Source organism: Mandrillus leucophaeus, unplaced genomic scaffold (assembly GCF_000951045.1).
Source record: "Mandrillus leucophaeus isolate KB7577 unplaced genomic scaffold, Mleu.le_1.0 Scaffold77, whole genome shotgun sequence".
In the NCBI taxonomy this organism is placed as follows: Eukaryota; Metazoa; Chordata; class Mammalia; order Primates; family Cercopithecidae; genus Mandrillus; species Mandrillus leucophaeus.
In genome coordinates this window covers 6381175-6402142 of record NW_012108363.1, presented here as the reverse complement: position 1 = coordinate 6402142, position 20968 = coordinate 6381175, and the positions used below count along the sequence as shown (strand labels likewise).

Genomic DNA, 20968 nt, shown 5'->3' with positions numbered 1-20968 from the left:
TACTTTTCAAGTTTAGGTTGCAGGTTTTCAGGATGACTTTGTAGGAGGGTGATGGGAACTATACGGGCATCTAAAGCTCTAAAACATCACTGCCTCCTCTTCTCCCCCGCCAGCCCACAACCACTGCCGCTCAAGCTTAACAAATGCTATTTTCCAAGTACATATTAGGCTTGCCTTTAAGTAAAAGAGAGCAGGATCCTACTAATCAATATTAGTACCTGCTACATACCTAACACAGTAACAATAACAATGAACATTAATAAAAACAATGAGAACTAAGGTCTTTTAGTGCTAAGAGTAACCCAAGGCTCATTCCCTTATGCTTTCAGAAGCCCTGCAGCAGTGTTGCGACCTCTCCCAGCTCTGGTTCCGAGAATTCTTCCTGGAGTTAACCATGGGCCGACGAATCCAGTTCCCCATCGAGATGTCCATGCCCTGGATTCTAACGGACCATATCCTGGAAACCAAAGAACCTTCCATGATGGAGTAAGAGGCAGGATTGGGCCAGCAGGTGGCTCCTGGGGTGCAAGTGGAGGGCAGTTTACCAGGGAGCTCCGTTCTTTCCAGAAGGAAGCACTGAGTTGACAAGAAATGAGGCCATGTGCCCCACCACGGAGAAAGGTCAGCCAGACAGAATCATTTAATTCAGCCTTGCAGATAAATTCTGAAGTTTCCCAGGCCAGCTGCCCTTCCTATGCTTCGTCAGCCTCATAACAGCTATGCTCAGAAAAGAGTAATCTCAGGAGCAGGAAGCTCGTATTCTTAACTGCCACCTGATGTCTTTTAGTTCCAGATACGTGTTTACAAGTCCTGGTTTTATTTGCATCTTGAACTTCTTATTTCTTTGGGCTGACTGTGAAGTAAGTTGCTCCTAAGCGGTGGAGGCTCTGGGAACATCAGAGAGGGCTGAAAGATGGTCTTTTCCTGACTCTGAACTTGTTTCTATTTCCCAAGCAAGTATAAAACTGTCTTCCTTAAGGGAGGTCATTAGTAAGCGGCTGGCTGTGTTTTTCCCTCTTCAGGTATGTCCTCTACCCTTTGGATCTGTACAACGACAGCGCCTACTATGCTCTGACCAAGTTTAAAAAGCAGTTCCTGTACGATGAGATCGAAGCTGAGGCAAGTGACGTGCTTCTCCTTTTGCTCCTTTAATCTTGTTCCAAATTCCGGACTTTTCTAGTCTTTTGCTATTAGCGTGAAGTAGGAGTATCAGTGACTTGTTCTAGGAGAGGAATCTCTGTAATCATGGCCATCAGAAGGCCTGTGTAACGTTTGAGGGCAGAAGTACAAACTGAGACACCCAGCTCAGGACCTGCTGCCTTTCTTTTCCCACCCACAAACTCTGTGCTGCACCATGAAGGGCTTTGTGTGCATGTGTGTAAATACCCAAGTTCTGCCTGTCAACTCTGCTCAAAAACGGTGACCCTCAGCCAGACCTAAAACCTATGGTCACACACACCCGTAGTGCAGTCCATCCTCAGAAGGGAGGCCAGATAAGAGAGCAGGTGGCCCTGGAAGAGGCTTGAGCCGCCTGTAGAAGGCTTCTCAGAGCTGGTTCTAGAAGGGGAGAATGGGGCCTGAGTGCACATGCCCACCTTGACCCTATGGATTCTTTGCCTGGAGGGAGGTCTACTGATGACCCTTGAAGCTCAAAGTGCAGGGCAGCGGCCTCAGTGACCTAGGTCTGAGGAAAGCACTAAACACAGCGCTGGGATTTTGTGGTTTGCATACCACGTAGGGTGTGAGATGAAAGATCTGAAAGCTTTTTGAATCATTAACCTTATGGAGCCAAGGGTCTGGTGAGAAAGAATCAAAGGTTAATCACATAAATATTAAACATGAAAGACTTAAAATACTAAATCTGGCAGTAAATAGGATCTGTTTCCTTTGACTCTTACCTAGCTACTGCCTTTGCCCCATCTCATGGTCATGTCCTGCTCTTGCTATTTTTGGAATATTTGGTTTGATTCTCTGTGTCTGGTGTGAATTATCTTCCCACCTGAGCATCACAGTCTGTCACTGATGATGAGACCCTGAAATGTCAATGCTTTCTTCATTAAAAACCAAAGCTACGTAAGCAAAGTTGGAAGGAAGGCGCTTTGAAATGTGACTATCAACCTCATAAACAAATTTGCAGCCAGGTGTGGTGGCTCATGCCTGTAATCCCAGCACTTTGGGAGGCCAAGGTGGGTGGATCACCTGAGGTCAGAAGTTTGAGACCAGCCTGGCCAATATGGTGAAACTCCATCTCTACTAAAAATACAAAAATTAGCTGGGCATGGTGGTGGGTGCCTGTAATCCCAGCTACTTGGGAGGCTGAAGCAGGAGAATCGCTTGAACCCAGGAAGTGAAGGTTGCAGTGAGCCGAGATCACACCACTGCACTCCAGCCTAGGCGACTTGTCGAGCGAGTCTCTGTCTTTAAAAAAAAAAAAAAATACAAAAAATTAGCCGGGCGTGGTGGCGGGCGCCTGTAGTCCCAGCTACTCGGGAGGCTGAGGCAGGAGAATGGTGTGAACCCGGGAGGCGGAGCTTGCAGTGAGCTGAGATTGTGCCACTGCACTCCAGCCTGGGCGACAGAGCGAGACTCCGTCTCAAAAAAAAAAAAAAAAAGAAAAAAAAATTGCAAAGCAAAGTAAAATACAATGAAAAATAACATCTATCAGAAGAGATAGATGGGGAGGCTGCCGAGTTAGCAGACAGATTCGAGCACTGACGGGTTCTGACAGTCTCTTCGTTGCATCCCTCCAGGCAGGCAGCCTCAAAACAGCTGAGGAGGGGGGCCGTGGGGAGGTTGGTTCCTTTTTGAACTTTGCCTTGTCTGTTGACTGACTGAGGACCCTGAGAGCAAGGGACCAAACCTCCCAAACTTAGCCACAGAATCTTCTTTTTCCCCTTCAAAGCGTCTTTCCCCAGAATGCACTTTGGGCAGTCCTGCCCGACTGCCCTCTTTCAGTTGGCTCGGTTTCTGTGATTAAGCTGAACGGGCACCAGTGATGTTCCTGCTTCCTCTCCACCAGGTGAACCTGTGTTTTGATCAGTTTGTCTACAAGCTGGCAGACCAGATCTTTGCTTACTACAAAGCCATGGCCGGCAGGTAGGAAAGCCCCAGAGCTGTGAGTAGCAATCTCTTAAGACTGCCACCTGCAAGATGTGATTTTCCGTTGTGAAACCTCCCTTCTTCTTTAGCCCCTGAGGAAAACAGAGCCATTCCACAGGCCCAGACTGGGTGCTGAAATAGAGTGGAAAGGAAACTAAACAAATAGAGGGCTCACGTCACACAGACTGCAGTCTAGCAGGAAAGACAGACATTGACTAAAAGCCGATGAGTGCACAGTGACAAGGAGGTTACATGCTCTCTGTGAGGGAAAAGCTCATGGGAACGTACGACGGTTAAACCTTTGGGGGTGGGGAACTAGAAAGGCCACCTTGCGGAAGTGGCATCTGAGTTCTTATCTGAAGTTGGTAGGAGTGAAGAAAGTAAAAGGAGGTGAAGGATGTGGCAGGAAGTTGCAGGCAAAAGGAACTGCTTGTGCAAGGTCCCTGTGGCAGGAGTGTAATGATAACAGCCTGCCAACCTCACAGGGCTGTGGGCGGATTCCTGTGGATTAATGCATGTCAGTGTCTCTTCACCACCACTAGAGGGGGCAGGCTGCCTGCTAAGGCTGGGGAGGTGGGCAGGGCCAGGGCACGCCGGCTTTGTGGCTGTTTCTCCCAGGAGTGGAATGACTCCGAATGGTTTCAAAAGTACAACAGTGACCCGATTCGATTTTTATTTACTTGTGAAAGTTTACTGTCTTAAAATATAAATGTACGGAGAATGAATTGGAGAAGAATGGGTGTGTGCAAACCAGACAGGAGGCCAGTGAAGAAGTCTGGATCAGAGATGTATCAGGCTTAGAGGTTCCTTGGTATTGCCACTATGTGTTGGTTCAAACCCTCGTGAGTTCTTGGTTTTCAAGAACCTGTAACAGCACTGATCAAGGAAAACCTCAAATTGATATATAGGTATTTCCATTCTTATTGGAAATCCGAACATACCAACCAGTAATTTCAAGGATAGTTCCTTACTTTAATAATTTTTCTATGAAAAGAATTTGCTTCAATTTGCTTTTAACAGCCAAAGTAGCCCTGATATATTTCAAATAGGAGTTGATGTGCAGCACATATAAGTTTCTGTTAACATAGGATGTGCATTAAATAATGCGACTCTTAAAGGCTGGAAAGTGTAGAAAGCATGCATGTAGGATTTCAAGGAAAGCAGAGAACACAGCCTTTCACAGAGTAGTCAATACGCATCCTTGGATTGAATGGGATGTGGTTCTAACAGTGAGTTGAGTTTCTGGCTTCTATAAGACAATTCTGATTCCAAATACACTGTTCCATCATCTATAGAAACAGACTCAGGCATGTCGAACCCTGGGTCTTCCTTTGTCTGACTTACGGGCTTTTATCTACACCCTTCCCTGTAAGATCAGTGATTTTTTAAAGTGTGGGAAGTTGAGGAGGTTGAGAGATTCGGAGAAAGCCCAGGAGGAAAACCATGAGCTAGGTCAGTCCTGTTCATTCAAAATGCCACACGGCCACAAACGTGAGCCAGAGATGTTATTTTAAATTTTTTAGTAGAGGTATTTTAAAAAGGAAAAAGAAGCAGGTGAAATTAATTTTAATAATATATTTAACCCCACATATCCAAAACATTATAATTTTGACATATACTCCATATAGGAATTATTGGAGATTTTTCATTCTTTTCTTCTAAGTCCTCAAAATCCTGTGTTTTACAGCCCATCTCAATTTGGACCAGCCACATCTCAAGTGTTCAGTAGGCACATATGGCCGGTGGCTATTACTTTGGACAGTGTAGATTTAGATGATGTCTCTGTCTTGCATAAAACCTTTAGGTGGCTTTTAGTTATGTCTAGAATACACCTAGCCTCTTTACTAGGATCTGTGTGGCCCTACCTGGTTTGGCCCTGGTCTAATGTTATAAATTCATTTTGCACCATGCTGTGCAACCTGCACTGTACTTTATCCACACTGGCCATCTTTCCTTTTCTCAAACGTACCCAAGCTTACAGTGTCAATGATAGTGCTCCCCTAGATCTTTCCGATTTTATCATTCAGGCCTCCATTTAGCAAAACTTCTTTAGAGCGACTTTGCCTGACTTCCTAACTCCAAATGATCCCATTTTCTTATTTTCAAAGCACTTGCTCCTCTGCAATCCATGCCTCAATGTGAAAGATAGTAACACTCCCAGCTCATAGAGTTGTGGAGAGATTTAAAATGACGTGTGTTTGTATGTGTGTGTTTAAAGTACCTGGGAAATGGTAAACACTATGCAACTATTACCTATTATCTGAAATTATTTCATTCTTCTGTTTGTGTTTATCAGTCTTTCCTCATTTGAATATGAGCTCCATGAGGACAGGCACTTTGTATTCCCAGTACCCAGAATGTTTCCTGGGATACACTAAGCAAGCACTCAATTGCTTTTGTCGTAAATGAATAAAAGAGGAAAGTGGCTCAAGTTCAGTGTTGCCCATCTTTAACTTAGAAACTCTGTTTCACGTATTGAGCTTCTGTGACTGAAAAGAAATGTGAAGTAACTTATCTAGAGCAGAAAACAATTTTGCTTAAGATATGTAAGATAGTGCTCTGTGGGTAGATCCTGTGATCTGAAATAGAAGTATCTGGGCAGTTGAGAGTCATTCACTGTCTGTTTACTGGCCTTGTTTCACTTTTATTCCTTCCAGTGTCCTGTTGGATAAACGTTTTCGAGCTGAGTGTAAGAATTATGGCGTCATCATTCCTTATCCACCGTCCAATCGCTATGAAACACTGCTGAAACAGAGACACGTCCAGGTATGGGGAGCGGAAGCCACCGTGGAGGTGGAAGGGGCAGGAGAGAGCAGCTGTGAAGTCAGCCTAGAGATCAGGAATCAGGCCTGGGTACTGCCTTCCCGGCACGTTGCCAGTGTGGGTTTCTGAGCCTGGGTGTAGCACAGCCTCAGGATCTCATAAACAGTAAAGAGGCATTGGGCGTCCTTTGGCTCAGGTTCTGGGCTTATCCACCCATCTATAGCTGACCTCTGACAAGTTATGGCAACCAAAGCCTTCGTCTTCTCATCATAAGCTGCAGCCCACTTTTTCCAGTTGGGATGCCACTCAGAGATGGGTAAATCTGTCCCTGAACAGGGCCCAAGTGCCGGTCTAAGTGAGGAAGACCGTGGCGCCTTTGAAACGAAAGCATGTCAGGGCAAATCCACGGTAGAAATTGGGTTTTTTGTGTGTGCAGAGTTGGTTTCTATTAACATTTGACCCTGGATATAGAGGAAATGTTGCTGGGAACTGAGAAACATCCCCACTTAACAATGTTAATGTGAGGCAGACAGACAGCATAAGAGATGCCCCAGCAGGTGGCGAGCCCTCCTCCCAGAGCCCTGCTGTTGGCCAAGTGGGTGGCAAAATGGCCTTTATGCTGTGATGTCTGTGTGCTTATTATGTGGTCCTGATCTTTGTGAAAGGGCCAGGCTGAGGCTAAGCCCATGCCAGAGGTGAAAAGGAAAGAATTCATCTCAGAAACCCTGGACATTCCCATTGCAACGAGAAATCCAAGGAAATGGAGACTCATTAAACGAGGCAGGGGAGGGGGCATGGAATAGAATTTGTACTTCTGTCAACAGCAGGGGCTCAATGAGAGCTTTTCTTTCAACCTCTCAGAAGATTACTGCTATCAGTTACAATGCAGCCAGAATTAGCCACAGGATATTAAATACTGAGGGCTTTATGTGTGCATAAGATGGCTATAAGGGGCCCTAGTCAGTTGGTAGAAAATTTGTGCCAAAAGAGAAGTTGAAAAATAAAATAGTTAAGAATAATCATTTGACACCTAGCAAAGTGCTGTGGACACAGCAGGTGCTCGACAAATGTTTATTGCTATCTACATAGCAGCTGCAGTAGTGCCCGCATGTACCCCAGTGGAAAGTACCTTAAGCTATATTTTCCATCCTGTAATCAGACCTTCATCCTCTTGCTTTTAAATTTTCCCTCACGAAGGCACAAACTGGGCCCTTGCTGAGGCGGCTGCTGTGCCCTGGTGACTGAATTGAGCACAGGAAAGATGCAGGAAGCACCTCAGGGCTAAATTTAGGATGTCAGCAGAAACATTTATGGGAAACCAGAGTGTATCCTGAACCTCTTCCCACAGCCTGAGTGAATCGTATTTTTCCTAAACTTCCTGTGTTTCAAGCCTACAGGGAAGTTGAAAGAATAATACGATGAGCACTTATTATCCCGTAGCCAGATTTGCAATTATTTATGTTTTACCATATTTAGTTCACATTCTCTCTCTCATGTATGTATGTTCTCTCTAGCACTTATACAGTGTGTTTGTTTGTGTGTGTGTGATGAATGTACATACTTTTGTTTTTAATCATTTGAGAGTTTAAGTTGCCAAATCATGACATTTCACCCCTGAATGCTTCAGCCTGTATCTCCTAAGAACAAGGACATTCTCTTATAAAAACAGAATAGAATGATGATACTCAGGAAATTTAACAATACTGCTTTCTAAATACAGTTCCCATTTGTCCCAGTTATGTCCTTTGTAATTTTAATCCAGTTTCCTATCAGTGCATGCACATACTCATCAGGTGTCAGTGAGAACCTTTATTTGTTTTCGAGACATAGGGTCTCTCTCTCTCTCGCTCAGGCTGGAGTGCAGTGGTGCAATCATAGCTCACTGTAGCCACAAACTCTTGGGCTCAAGCTGTCTTCCCACTTCCAGCCTCCCAAGTAGCTAGGACTACAGATGTACACCACCACACCTGGCTAATATTTTTTATTTTTTGTAGAGATTGGGTCTCACTGTGTTGCCCATGCTGGTGTCAAACTCCTGGGCTCAAGCTATCCTCCTGTTGCAGGACTTCTTCTCAGTTCAGCTAAAGATGGGGTTCTTGTCTGTCCCACGACCATGAAAACTTAGGCTTGCAGACTGTTTAAAGAGTGGGTAAAGCAGGGTTTTATTGGGTGAAAAGGGAAAAAAAGGGGGGAAACAGGGACTTTCACAAGGCCAGAGTCCCTCAGCTAGAGAACTTCCTGCCAGGCTGTTGGAATCCCAGGTTCCACACAGGAAGAGGAGGGGCCGGGCTCCTCCCTGCCGGAAACATCATAAACTTCCCAAGCCTTTACCTCAATGGACAGGCTGGTTGGAGTTTCTTCAGGAAACCCCTCCCACCTGGCAGTCCCACTCCCACCTTGGTCCCCCAAAGCGCTGGGATTACAGGCATGAGCCACTGCACCCGGCCAGTGTGAATTTTAAGTAACTTTTCTCTCTCTCTCTTCATCCAGCTGTTGGGTAGATCAATTGACTTGAACAGACTCATTACCCAGCGCATCTCTGCCGCCATGTATAAATCCTTGGACCAGGCTATCAGCCGCTTTGAGAGTGAGGATCTGACCTCCATTGTGGTAAGAGTCTGGGAGCGTGTGGGATTTCTGCTCTGGGATTTCTCAGACTAGAAGCCTAGATGGGGACTGTAGTTAGTCTAGTGATGGGCCAGTTAAAGAGGGGCATTGAGTCTCTTTCCCATCTGAATGGAGCTGAGAAATAAAAACTTACACAGAATAAGAATAATCTTACGTTCCTGATTGCCTTGGGAATGACAGAGCAGAGGGGGTCTCCTTGAGATTTCTAGAGATAGCCAACCCTCAGACACAGCTGCATGTCCTTAGGATCCTGCAGGCTGAGCAAATAGGTAAATGGTCCTAAGAACCTAGGGTCAAATTGCACAAGAGGGTTGGCTTCATGGGTGTGCAGTAGTATAAGGCCCAGACGGGCTTTGCAACTGGTTTACTGCTCTGCTGTCACCATCTTGAAACTCTTAAACAAGGGGGCCCCACATTTTCATTAAACATTGTACCTTGTAGAGTGTATAACTGGTTCTGATGCACAAGCCTGGAATAGGCCTACTCCTTTCCCCCAGAAAACAGCAATTTAAACGACTCTCTGCTAATTCTCTCTCTTCAAGAGTTAGAGTAAACTTGACTGGTTATCCTTTCAGTGAATCAAAGGAAGATTTCAGTGCTTTCAAAAGCAGATGAACAGTAGGACTGGGAAATGGAAAATCACCATTAGAACATAATAAAAATTGTAGGCAAGATCTGTCAACGGTTGCTAAAATAAGTGGGCAGAACTTTGAGAAAAATACTGCATGATTTCTCTTATATGAGGTTCCTACAGTAGGCAAATTCATGGAGACATAATGTAGGATGGTGGTTGCCAGGGAAGAGGAAGATGGTGTTTGATGGATCCAGAGTTTCAGTTGGAGAAGGTGAGTTTCATTTCTAGAAAAGGATGGTGCTGATAGTTGCACAACAATGTGAAGGTACTTAATGCCACGGTACACCTAAAAATCATTAAAATGTTCAATTTTAAGTGCATCTTACCACAATAAAAAATTTTTTTAAACCAAAAAATCTTTGAGAAGAAACAGAATACTTGCATAGTCTCAAAGTACCTCCCCCAAGATACTTATTAATTACAAAGGGAAGAATGACTCTACAATGAAGAAAATTAGCAGACACCATCTTAACCAAAAGTTAATATCACCAGTAAAACATTATTGTTGTCATTATATATTCTTGCCGAAATGCACAATCTCAATCTAATTTTGAGAAAATATCACATGAACCCAAATCGAGTGCCATTCTAAAAAGAAAGTGAATGATATTTTTCAAAAGTGTGCAGGTCTTGAGAGACAGGAAAGAGTGAAAACTGTTACAAATTACAGAAGAATAAGGGAACATGACAACTAAATGCAACATGGAATCCTAGATTGAATCTTAGAACAGAAAAAGGACTTTAGTGGGAAAACTGGTGAAACCTGAATAAAGCCTGTCATTCAGCTAATAGTGTTGTGCCAACATTAATTTCCTTCATTTGATAATTGTACTGTGGTTCTGCCAGAGGTTAACAGTGGGGAAGCTGGGTGAAGGATATGCAGGGTATGCTGTTTTTACAACTTTTCTATGAGTCCAAAATTATTTTTAAATAAACTTGGGTTTTATTTTAAGTGGACAAAGTGGTAAAAAATAATGTGGCAATGAACTAGGACTCTAGCATCATACCTGCAGTCCCAGTCCTCACCCTGCTACTTACTAGCTGCGTGATCTTGTGCAAGTTACTCAGCTTCTCCAAGTCTGTTTCCTTATCTGTAGAAATGGAGGGAATATCAGAATCCACCTCTTAGGGTTACTATAGGGATAAAATAAGATAACTACCTGGAAAGAGCTTTGCAGAGTTTGTTTGTTTGTTTGTTTGTTTTTGTTTTGTTTTCTTTTGAGACAGGGAGTCTTGCTCTGTTGCCTGGGCTGGAGTGCAGTGGCGTGATCTCAGCTCACTGCAACCTCCGCCTCCCAGATTCAAGCAATTCTCTTGCCTCAGCCTACTGAGTAGCTGGTACTATAGGCATGTGCCACCAGGCCCGCCTAATTTTTGTATTTTTAGTAGAGATGGGGTTTCACCATGTTGGCCAGGCTGGTCTCGAACTCCTGACCTTGTGATCTACCTGCCTCAGCCTCCCAAGAGTCCTTTGTATACATAGTTAGCACTTAAGAAATAATAGCTTATGGAAAAAAGATGAGAGAAAAATTAATTTGGGGCTGCAATGCAATGATTTTGGGTGAATTTTCAACAGCATTTCTTAGGGCCTGCCCTAACCACCCTCCTTAGTCCTGGGTCACTTACTTCGAGAGACTGTAGCACAGCACGCATTTTGCTGAGAAATCATTTGCTCATCTCTATTTTGAGAAACAGAGTTATTCTTTATGCCAAATGGTTAGCAGTGATGAGCTCCAAGTGGTGGGATTTTTTTTTCTTTTTTGTTTATCTGTATCTTCTAGTTTTCCAATAATAAGCATATCTTATGAAAAAAAAAGATTTGGGATATATGTGTCTCCATGGCCTCTTCCCACCTGTTTGAAAGCACTAAATGTTCTTTTGGCTGAGAACAAAATCAAAACAAGCAGTGAAAGCCCTTGTTTATCAGGCGAGGGCAATGGCTCCCCGGAGAACACCAGTTCCTGGGAAGCCCATGAAGAGACCTCAGGGAAGCACTCTCCCGGTGGGTCAGGATGGCCCCTGCTCACCCTGGCTGAGAAGCTTCTACCTCCTCCAAGAAACAAAATGAGGAGTGCACTCCCCTCAGCCTTTCCCTCCACCTGAAAAACTCCATTCTGAGATGGGGAGACACCTTGATTCTGAGTTGGGAGAGGTTGCAAAGATTTGGGGAGTTAGTTCCCCTCATTTTACACGGCTGAGCAAACAGAGTCTCAGCAAGACCCGATGCTAAAGTTGAAAACGGGCAGCCCGCAGGCTGCATTTTGTTTAGGCGGCATAATACATTTGTAATTTTGAGCCAACATTTAACATTGGGAAGAATTCCAATAAAAATGCAGAAGCTCTGGCAATGCCAGACCAGCATTCCCAGATGGTAATGATTGCCCAGAAATGACTAGAAGTTCCTGTGAGATGGGTTATACTTTCTTCAGCTTGCCACAGCCCCACTGGCAGGCTTCGTTTATGTATGTGACCTACCAGGCCTCACTGTGCTGAGTTTGAGACCTTTGCTCGCTCACTTGCCTGAGATCGCAGAGCTGGTTGCCAGTTGAATGTGGTTAACAGTCAGGTCTTCTTTCACTGAAGAGCTCTTTCTCCCACTACTCTGAAGTTGCCCATTTGGGTGTTCTACTGCCCCGGTTCTGTTTCTCTGTGTTGCCCTTTAGTAAATCAGCCTTACTATGGAAAACTGTCATCCTCTTAGGAGACCCCTAAACTGCCCACATGGCTTTTTAAGCCTTTTCCACGCTTTGGTGCATTGAGCCCTGCATCCAGCTGGCACATGCCCTCTTCTGGTTTCAAGGCCAGAAGAACAAATCCAAAATGTGTTGCAGAAACATCATCTGAGTTACATAATGTGCAGGGAGAAGTGGACCTGTGGTTCAGTGGATCTGCCTCTCCTTCGGTCTCCCTTGTGAACACGGATGTGTGTTATAAGACTGCTAAAGTCACAGAACGATAATGCAGAATATTGTTCCACAGCTTCTCAGTTGTCTTCCCAGTAACAGGCACTGCAGTGTGCCAGGGGACTCAGCGATCTTAGAAATAAATTGAGTAGTGCTTACTCCATGTATTTTTTATTTCTTTAGTACCCATCCTAAGTGAATCAGAATAAAGACATATTCCAGCTAGCCAGGCCCCCAGGAGAGAAGCTGATTCTGTATTTCTGCCCTTCATTTACTTCATGGTACACAATGACTGGAAACTTATTCTGCCGATGCTGTTCCAGAATTGAAATTCTGACCTTCTTTTGAAAAATTGCAGGATTTGCCATCACTAATCCCCTACTCCAGCACGGCAGCAGTCAGACAGGGTATCAGAAGTAGTAGCTCCACCTTTACCTGGGCAGGGCCCTCCAATGTGCCATAGACGGACTCACTCCCCAAACTTTCTGTTCACCCCAGTTGATCTCACTTACCTGACCTGTCTGGTCTCTTTAGCTGTGTATGTTTGCAAGCCTTCAACCATTTCTGCCCACTTCAATTTAGAGTCACAAAATCTGAGTTTCAGAGAGGCAGAGCTCCAAAAATTGGAAGCCTAGCCTGGGATCTCCACCTGACCATACTCTGGTCTCCATCTGGAGGTCTTTGTGGCTAATGAGAATGAAATTGAATCCCTGGCATGAGGCTGCCTCCTGTGGACATATTCCAGCCATTACAGCAGACCCCATGGTCATCCCACCTGGTCATGCTCTGATGAATTGGCCTTGCTGATGTTCTTTTAGCCTTTATGTTGTAAAGCTATCTTTGTCTTTGAAAGAATTTTCACAGCTCTTGCATCCTTATTCTGGGGAACTGTATCACAGGAGCCAAGAACACATGATTTGGAATAAGGAGACTTGGATTCACATCCTAAGGCCTATTGTGGTGACCTTGGGCAAGTTGCTTAACCTTCAGGGCCTCCATTTCCCCTCTCTGAATGAGAGACCATTGTACCGATCTTAAAAGATGGCTTAACCAAAACAACACAGGAGTGGCCTAAGGTGCTTTCTGTCTCTACACAAGGCTGTACTTTGGTTCCTTTTGATAGCAATGGCGGGAAGTTGCAGGACAATGAGGGACCAAAGTATGTTGGAAGAGTTACACTTTTCTTTCATTTCCCAGCAAATGCCGTGTCCTACTGGGATTCAATGTTACTGTGTCCCACTTTGCCTGAAGATGGGATTCCTTTGTTCAGGGCCCACAGTGCGCATAGATCCCGGTCATCATGTGCTGACTGCAGACTGCTTGCCCATGGCTTGTAGCCACACCTTTGCCGACCCCATGTGATACCTCAAGGGGCCTACACTCCAAAGGATGAGGCATTCTGCTCCCACCTTTTTTTAGAATTTCTATAGCAGCTAGAGTATATAGTGGTTAAGAATGTGCACTTTGGAGCCCAGTTTCCTGGATTTGAAGCCAAGTTACTTTATTTCTCAAAGCCTCGATTTCCATACATGTAAAATAAGAACAGCAGCAATACTGACCTCATAGAGTTTGATAAGCATTAAATGAGTTGACGCATATAAAACTGGCACATACTGATTTGGTTGAACCAGACCAAATTGCCAGTAACCTAAAAAACCAGTAACGTCATAGGGTTCAACCTGATAGTAAACCCTTAATGAGTGGTAGCTCTTAGTATTGCTTTTTTCTCATCGATATAGAAACTGGAAATCTAGTAAGCTTGTTCTCTACCCAAAGGGGATTTGCACATGGTCCGTGGTCTCCTTCCACGGGATAGCCATGCAGCCTCCTTTCCCCAACCTTGCCCTTAACCCTCTGGGCCTCCATCTCTCTCAGCGTAGTCTGACAATCCTTCCACTTCTCAGAAGAAGGGAACCTTGTCACTTGCTACTGCAGGGGTCCTGGTTGCCATGTAGATGGTCAGGAGGTTGTCTGAGCAGCTGTCACTTGCATGAACAGAAGCAGTAAGATAAAGCACACATGTAATCCTTACAAGCAATTCCTCAGAAGTTGTGGGTTCTTTCTCTGGACAGGAGCTGGAGTGGCTGCTGGAGATTAACCGGCTCACGCACCGGCTGCTCTGTAAGCACATGACGCTGGACAGCTTTGACGCCATGTTCCGGGAGGCCAATCACAATGTGTCCGCCCCCTATGGCCGTATCACCCTGCATGTCTTCTGGGAACTGAACTTTGACTTTCTCCCCAACTACTGCTACAATGGGTCCACAAACCGGTAAGGGAATCCCTGTGCAGAGGGGGCCGGGTGGGGGTTGGGGGAGTGACCAGCTGCCTCCTCCAAACTAGGCCCGGTACACATGTGAGTGGTTCCTGCAACAGTAGTCTCTCAGACCCCCTCCTGGGCACAGGCTCTGTGCTTTGTCACTTGTCTGAGGTCGCAGAGCTGATTGACAGTTGAATGTTGTTAACAATTAGGTCTTCTTTCATTGAAGAGCTCTTTCTACTACTACTCTGAAGTTGCCCATTTGGGTGTTCTGCTGCTCCAGTAAAACGTGGGGCATGCCATGGTGAGCAGATACCTTCCTGTCTCTTGAGTCTTCAGACTAGAGGAGGATGTAGGTGGTCAAATAATCACACGACAAATGTACCATTACAAATAGTGAATAAGGAGATGAAGGAAAGTCCACAGGGCCATGGCAGAGGTAACAGCACCACCTGTTCCAGTCTAAAAAGTCATGCAAACCTCAAGGGAGGCTGCCTCTTTGAGGAAGTAATGCTGGAGTTAAGATGCAAAGGATGAGTAGGAATAAATAAGGGCAAAAAGGCAGGAGAAGAATATTCCAGACAAGTTTCTAAGGGTTTCTCCAAGAGGTTGATGAGGGTAAAACTAGTCGGGTGGGAAATGGTGCCATGAAAGATAACACAGGAACAGATTGTGCAGTACTTTAGAGGCCAGGGCAGGATCGTGCATTTTTATTAACCCTGAAAGAGTTTGAGGAAAGGAGATGACATGACCAGATTGTATGTTTGTAAGGATATCCACATATCTGAAAGCATGCATGCAAAACGGCGTACATTTGCAGAGCACAAATACACATGACAAAGTGGAACTTGCCTCCTGCAGGGTGCACACAGCCCTGGGCCAGGCACTGAGGTAGAGCCAAGACCTAATTTCTTTATCCCTGGAAAGTTTCATAACCTGGTGGAAGAGGTAAGGCATGTATATTCACATACAAAATAAGTATGTAAGGATGCAAAAAGATGTATTAATCTGCAGTTCTTCTAGGTATCTCCAAGCCTTGGCTCAGGGCCAGTATTAAATGAGTATGTGTTGAATGAATGGAAGGGTATGGGAGATATCCACAAATGTACCTGAATCCACACACTAAGCGAGATAGATATCCAGTTCTATAAAGATATAGAAGTTTTAACACTCTTGAGCAGGGAGCAGCAAACTGTGGCTCACAGACTACATCTAGTTGCTGACTGTTTTTGTAAAGCCCATGAGCTGAGAATAGTATTCATACTTTTGGGTGGTTGAGGGGAAGAAATCCAAAGAAGAATAATACTTGGTGACAAGTGAAAATGATTTGTAATTGATAAAGTTTTATTGGAACTCGGTCATGCCGTTTGTTTATTATTGTCTGTGGGTGCTTCCATGCTGCAACAGCAGAGTTGAGTACTTGCAACAGAGACCATGTGGCTTCCAAAGTTAAAAATATTTGCTGCCTGGCTCTTCTGAGAAAGAGTTTGCTGAACTCTGCTCTTGAGAAACCAAACTGAAGGTAGAGGAGTGGAGCCCCAGAGAAAGCCATGTTCAAGCCCAGCCCTCTCTTATTCTTGCCTAGTGTCATTCTGAGCAGCCACAAGCTCCTGGTTGAGCCCAGGAATCTAGACTGAAGTTTTCCCATCTGTGGAAAGGAGTTGAATGGGAAGTTAAATAGGAAGATGTCAGAAGAGTTTAGTACCTTTATAGTCAACCACCTAACAGTGCACTTGTACCAATGCAAACCTTCACCTGGCCAGGAAGCACTCCTGTTATCTGTGTCCCATGAAGAATAATGTTAGCACCATATTAACTCTTTCCCCTCCCTTTGCTTCTACTAGTTTTGTGCGGACTGCCATTCCTTTCACCCAAGAACCACAACGAGACAAACCTGCCAACGTCCAGCCTTATTACCTTTATGGATCCAAGGTAAGTAGTCCTGCCCTACCCTGCCTAAAAGAGGGTTGGTGAGAAAAAGCACATAGAAAAGTGTCCCTTAATTAGAAGAGTAAGAAGGTGGAGAGATAAATGCAGCAATGAGGTCAGGCACAGTGGCTCTTGCCTTTAATCCCAGCACTTTAGGAGTCCGAGACCGGTGGATAATTGAAACCAGGAATTTGAGAACAGCCTGGGCAACATAGCGAGACCCTGTCTCCACCGAAAAAAAATTAAAAAATTAGCCAGACATGGCAGCATGCACCAGCAGCTACCTGGAAGGCTAAGGCAGGAGGATCCTTTGAGCCCAGGAGTTTTATGCTACAGTGAACATGATTGTACCACTTCGCTCCAGCCTCGGTGACAGGGCGGGACTGTTATCTTTAAAGAGAAAGGAAAAAGGCAGCAATGAGATCCAGGCAGAAACAGCTATGAGTATATGAATCTTTATTTGTTCACAAGTAGCAGGAATGGGGGCAAAAGCAGACCTCCACGACTGGGTGCTGAGCAGGGAATGCGTGAGGTAGGCAAGGAAATAGGGATGTGGGGCTTCTCGTCTTGGCTTCTCAGCTCCTGCTGTTTCTCAGTTGATTCACTGCAGTGTCGTCCTGTGATTCTGGGATTTTGTGCTCTATAGATACAAGAGGGCACTGGGAAAGTCTTAGGATGATGCTTGGAGAGTGCAGGCATCTTCTCCAGAACAGCCCGCCTAGTCTGGTCAAGACAATTTTCTCAAATCGAGGGAAGATGACTGACAGCATTTGAAGTGGTTCACAGACATGGCATTTAACTAACACTGACTCATAAAGTAAAAACAGCACTTCCCTTTTCTATTCTCTTTCAAACCTTATGCTATATCAAGGGAAAGACAAATATTGGTGCTAATATGTGTTTATTACCTCTCCAACACTGGATCTCCCTTTTTATCAAAGACAAGCAAGCGGGCATTAAGCTCAGAGTCACTGGCAGGCAATAGAAGCTAAGTCAGATTTAATATTATCTTGTTTTCATGATGTTTATTCTTACGTCTCTTCCCTTCTGTTTGTAGCAGGAGGGTGCTGGCTTTTCACTTATGGACTAAAATAAGGCTGTCTTTGAAAATAAGTTTACACCTAAAAACGGAGTCAATTTAAAGAGAGAAAAAGTATTATTAATAATAGTAAAGATAATCCATGATTTTAAAAAACAGAGACAGGTGGTGTGTGATTGCCTAAAAGTTGGAAAACACTCCAGAACAAGGGTTCTCACACTTTTCCAAGTAATCCCCTCAAGGGCAGAGGAAACTAGACATCCACCTTTGCCCAAAAGTGTACCTCCCAGAGTGTACTCGCAACTCAAACATTTCCTTCAAGTGCTGTTTTATTTAAGTCATGCAAATTTTTGCTTTCTACTTTATAACATATCCATGTTTGTTTTAATGTTAAAACAAAGATTTCAATTCTTAACTGTGTCCTCCGAGTGGACGCTGCTGCAGAGATGCCCTGTTGGTGCCTTGGCATACCCTGGGGGACATACCCTGGGGGATACATTTTCCAGCTTGAGAAGCTTTGTCATGGGGCATTCATCCAACCCAGGTGACCCACAATAGCAATGACATTTGATGGGAGAGAAATGGGTAGCCTATAGACATGTTTGTACAAAAGACCTACTGTGTGGAAAGCTTTAGGCTACATGATGCGGGCTGTCTCCTCCCCACTCTCATTCCCCACAATGAGGCAGTATGGCGGGTTGGTCACCACCCCCTCTCTGTAAGGCACCCGCATCAGGGGCATCCTGGTTGGCTTCAGGATTCAGTTCAGCTTCATCTCTGGAGTTCTTGCGTGGCACTTCCACCAGGGGGAGCCCCTGCAGGTCTTCCTCCCTCTGACCAAGATCCGGGGCCTCCTCTGGCCATCTCACCAACCCATTGGCCTCCTCCATGTGGCCAGCCCTGTAAGACCATCGCGGCTCATGGCAACGGACACACCAGAACTGGAGGCAGATGAAGGCCAAGACAGCTGTGAAGCAGGCCAGCAGAATAGCCATCAGCACCCAAAGGGAGATTTGGGGGTCTACCAGGGAGCTTCCGGGAGCCAGTGGAGTCTTATCCAGGGTGTGGAACATGGTGCAGTAGTGCCTGTAAGGGAAGGCAGCCTTCTTACAGCTGATGCACAGGAAGTAGAGAGTGGAAGGGGCGAGATGTTCCAGCACCACGGAGCTGATCGTTCGAGGCACCTTCTCCTCGTGGTGGAAGCTGTAGCGAAGATAGCCAGAGAAGATGCTGTTCCAGTTGGGCCTATACATAATATGGTAATAGTCCTCCAGGCAGGGCTCCGAGGACGACCAGGAGATGATGGCTCCTGTATAAGAAATGTTCCCCACCTCGATGTTCATCCCGATTCTAGAACCAGAATCAAAGTGAAGAGTGACATCCCCCAATTTAAGTATGTATTTATCATAATCATAGCCACCATTTATTGCACATTTGAGACGGTCTCTCATATTGCCCTCATCTTACAGACAAAGAAATGGAGGCCTAGATGTTCTGTTATTTAGGCATAGCGAAAAAGTGGCTGAACAAAAGTTAAAACCAAGGCCATCCCATGCCAAATTTCAGGCCTAAAAAGAGATGCACCCATGTAATCCCAGCCACATCCCACCCTAGCCAAGATCCTTCAGATAATAACATTGTTCTCATACCCTTAAGAAAAAAGACAAAAAAGTAGGAGAAATCAGTAGAACCTCAGAGACTCCACCTTTATTCTCAGGTCTGTGACCTCCCCTCAGGCAATTGATTGACCTCAATTTTCCTCCCTGACCTTCTGTTTCTGCTGTAAGTACTGTGAACTCAGTGATCTAGAACATTCTGCCCACTGCTTTTTTTAGCCTCCTGGTTCTGTTGCCCATGGTGAGTGGAAAGTCGCTTCGTCACTCTTTAGCAGCTGATTTCACCCCAAAGCTTCTCCTGTTTTGTTTGTTTTTTCAAAACCAGCGTTACCAGGAAATTTACTTTATAGGTGAAGATAATCATCCCCTAATATCAGCATAACTACCACTATTTAACTCTGCTGGTATTATGAATGTTAATGATGGTAATAACCACTCACAGTAAGTGGTTGCTATGTCACTGATCATGCTAGATGATTCACAGACAGTAATTAATTTCCTTTATTCTTCATCACATCCTCTGAGCTAGATTCCCATTTTACGGATGAGCAACCTGATGTCACACCGCGAATATGTAGAAAAAGGACTCAATGCTGCCTAACCACTGCATTTCCTAATGCGAGGCTGCCGGGTTTAGTTACAGACGTTATTGCAAAATGAGGTGCCAGGACTGAGACCCAGTTGCTGTTTTTCCAGACAAATCAAATGAGCCCTCTTCAGATTGCCAGGCCCCGCTTTGATAAGAGAGAGCCATCTTCAAGTATTTTAGTTTCTCTCTTGCCGTCCCCTCTACTGATTTCCCCGATCAGAAATACAGAGACAGTCATAGTCAGCCTACGTATATTCACGTAAAGGTCTCACCCTGCTTTGTCCTCCGTCCCTCCTCCCTCACATGAAATCCAGTAGGTTTCATTTTGGGTTGCAGTGACATAGTAAACAGCTGTCAACTGGATTTTCGCCTGCATTGGATATTAAGCCAAACCAATGGCTATTATGACCTGCCTTTCTCTCTCCTCCGCTTGCCCCCATCCTCTTGTGTTTGTGCCCATTTTCCTCCAGGAGTGGAGCTACAGAAAGGTGCACAGCATTGAGTAATTTCTCAATCCTTGTTTTTCTTCTGTAAGGGTAACAGTGAGCTAAGATGCTCAGGAAGGTGAATAGTGTCTTTCTATGTGGCTGAAAATTTCTTCCCAATAAATGGAGAATGAAAGGGATGAGACAGATGTGCTCAGACCCTTCCAGGGAAGGTCATCATGAAGGAGACTGAACGTTTGTGTTCCCTGGCTTATTGTCCTCTACACACTCATCTTCCCCACCCCACACACCCCTACAAATACACTTTCGACCACAATGAAAAGAGCCTAATTCATTACTTATGATACATAGTCAGCCACCTGTGTAAAACCCTTCCATCAGGAGTAATCAGGCATCCTGTTTCTTGTCACGCACAAATGTTCTCTTGGCTTCCTATCTGCCACTAGCTGTCTGTACAGATGGAATTACCTCAGCAGACATTTTTAAGAGATTTCTGTCAAGACGCAAATAGCATCCTCAGCTTTTAGGACCAGGTCCATCTCCCTTATTGATTTTTCTTCCTCTGTTTCCATTTCTAAATTCTCCCCTATTTTTAACTATTCATTTACCATTGCCCAGCCCTTCTCCAAGCAGAGTGTAAAAAGAAGTCATTTCCATTTCCAAGAAGAGCCATCTATATTTCTTACCTGATGCTCGCAGCGTGTCTGGTTAGAGCTCTGCCCTCCGAGGTGGAGTAGATTAAAGCTGAGAGAATGGTGCCTTCTCCCTCCTCCACTCTGGGCTTTCCGTGTTGTTTCTCTCAACACTGAGTAATCCCACTGCTGCCCCTAACGCTCATGTTATTCATTTCTTCAGATCAGCATCATTCACCATGGCAACCAGCAGGCATCTGTACGCACGATGCTTTCAGGGACCAGCCTGGAAAGGCTTTTGCCCAGTGAGAGGAGCTCTCATTCCTTTGGCTAAAAAAGAGCAGATGATCCCCTGCAAACTGATCCCCAGTGCAGTACTAATTCTTCTAACACTCCTACATTTTCTCCCCAATTGGCTGGTTATTATTTT

General features: G+C 44.9%; 2 protein-coding genes across 4 annotated transcripts in view; one reads left to right on the top strand and one right to left on the bottom strand.

Moving 5' to 3' along the window:
- Window positions 1-20968, top strand: part of CYFIP2 (cytoplasmic FMR1 interacting protein 2) — a 133328-nt gene that overhangs the window by 59189 nt on the left and 53171 nt on the right. For all 3 annotated transcript variants that reach the window (XM_011966703.1, XM_011966704.1, XM_011966705.1), the window contains 7 exons: window positions 330-486; window positions 1023-1119; window positions 3020-3096; window positions 5757-5865; window positions 8353-8472; window positions 14100-14299; window positions 16132-16219. In XM_011966703.1, coding sequence (XP_011822093.1) covers window positions 330-486; window positions 1023-1119; window positions 3020-3096; window positions 5757-5865; window positions 8353-8472; window positions 14100-14299; window positions 16132-16219 — 848 coding nt within the window. The remainder of the gene's footprint in view (window positions 1-329; window positions 487-1022; window positions 1120-3019; window positions 3097-5756; window positions 5866-8352; window positions 8473-14099; window positions 14300-16131; window positions 16220-20968) is intronic.
- Window positions 16658-20779, bottom strand: FNDC9 (fibronectin type III domain containing 9). Its single transcript, XM_011966702.1, has 2 exons — window positions 20593-20779; window positions 16658-18605 (listed from the first exon to the last, which is right to left on the bottom strand). The coding sequence occupies exon 2, from the start codon at window positions 18596-18598 to the stop codon at window positions 17924-17926; it is 675 nt and encodes a 224-aa protein (XP_011822092.1). The 5' UTR covers window positions 18599-18605; window positions 20593-20779; the 3' UTR covers window positions 16658-17923.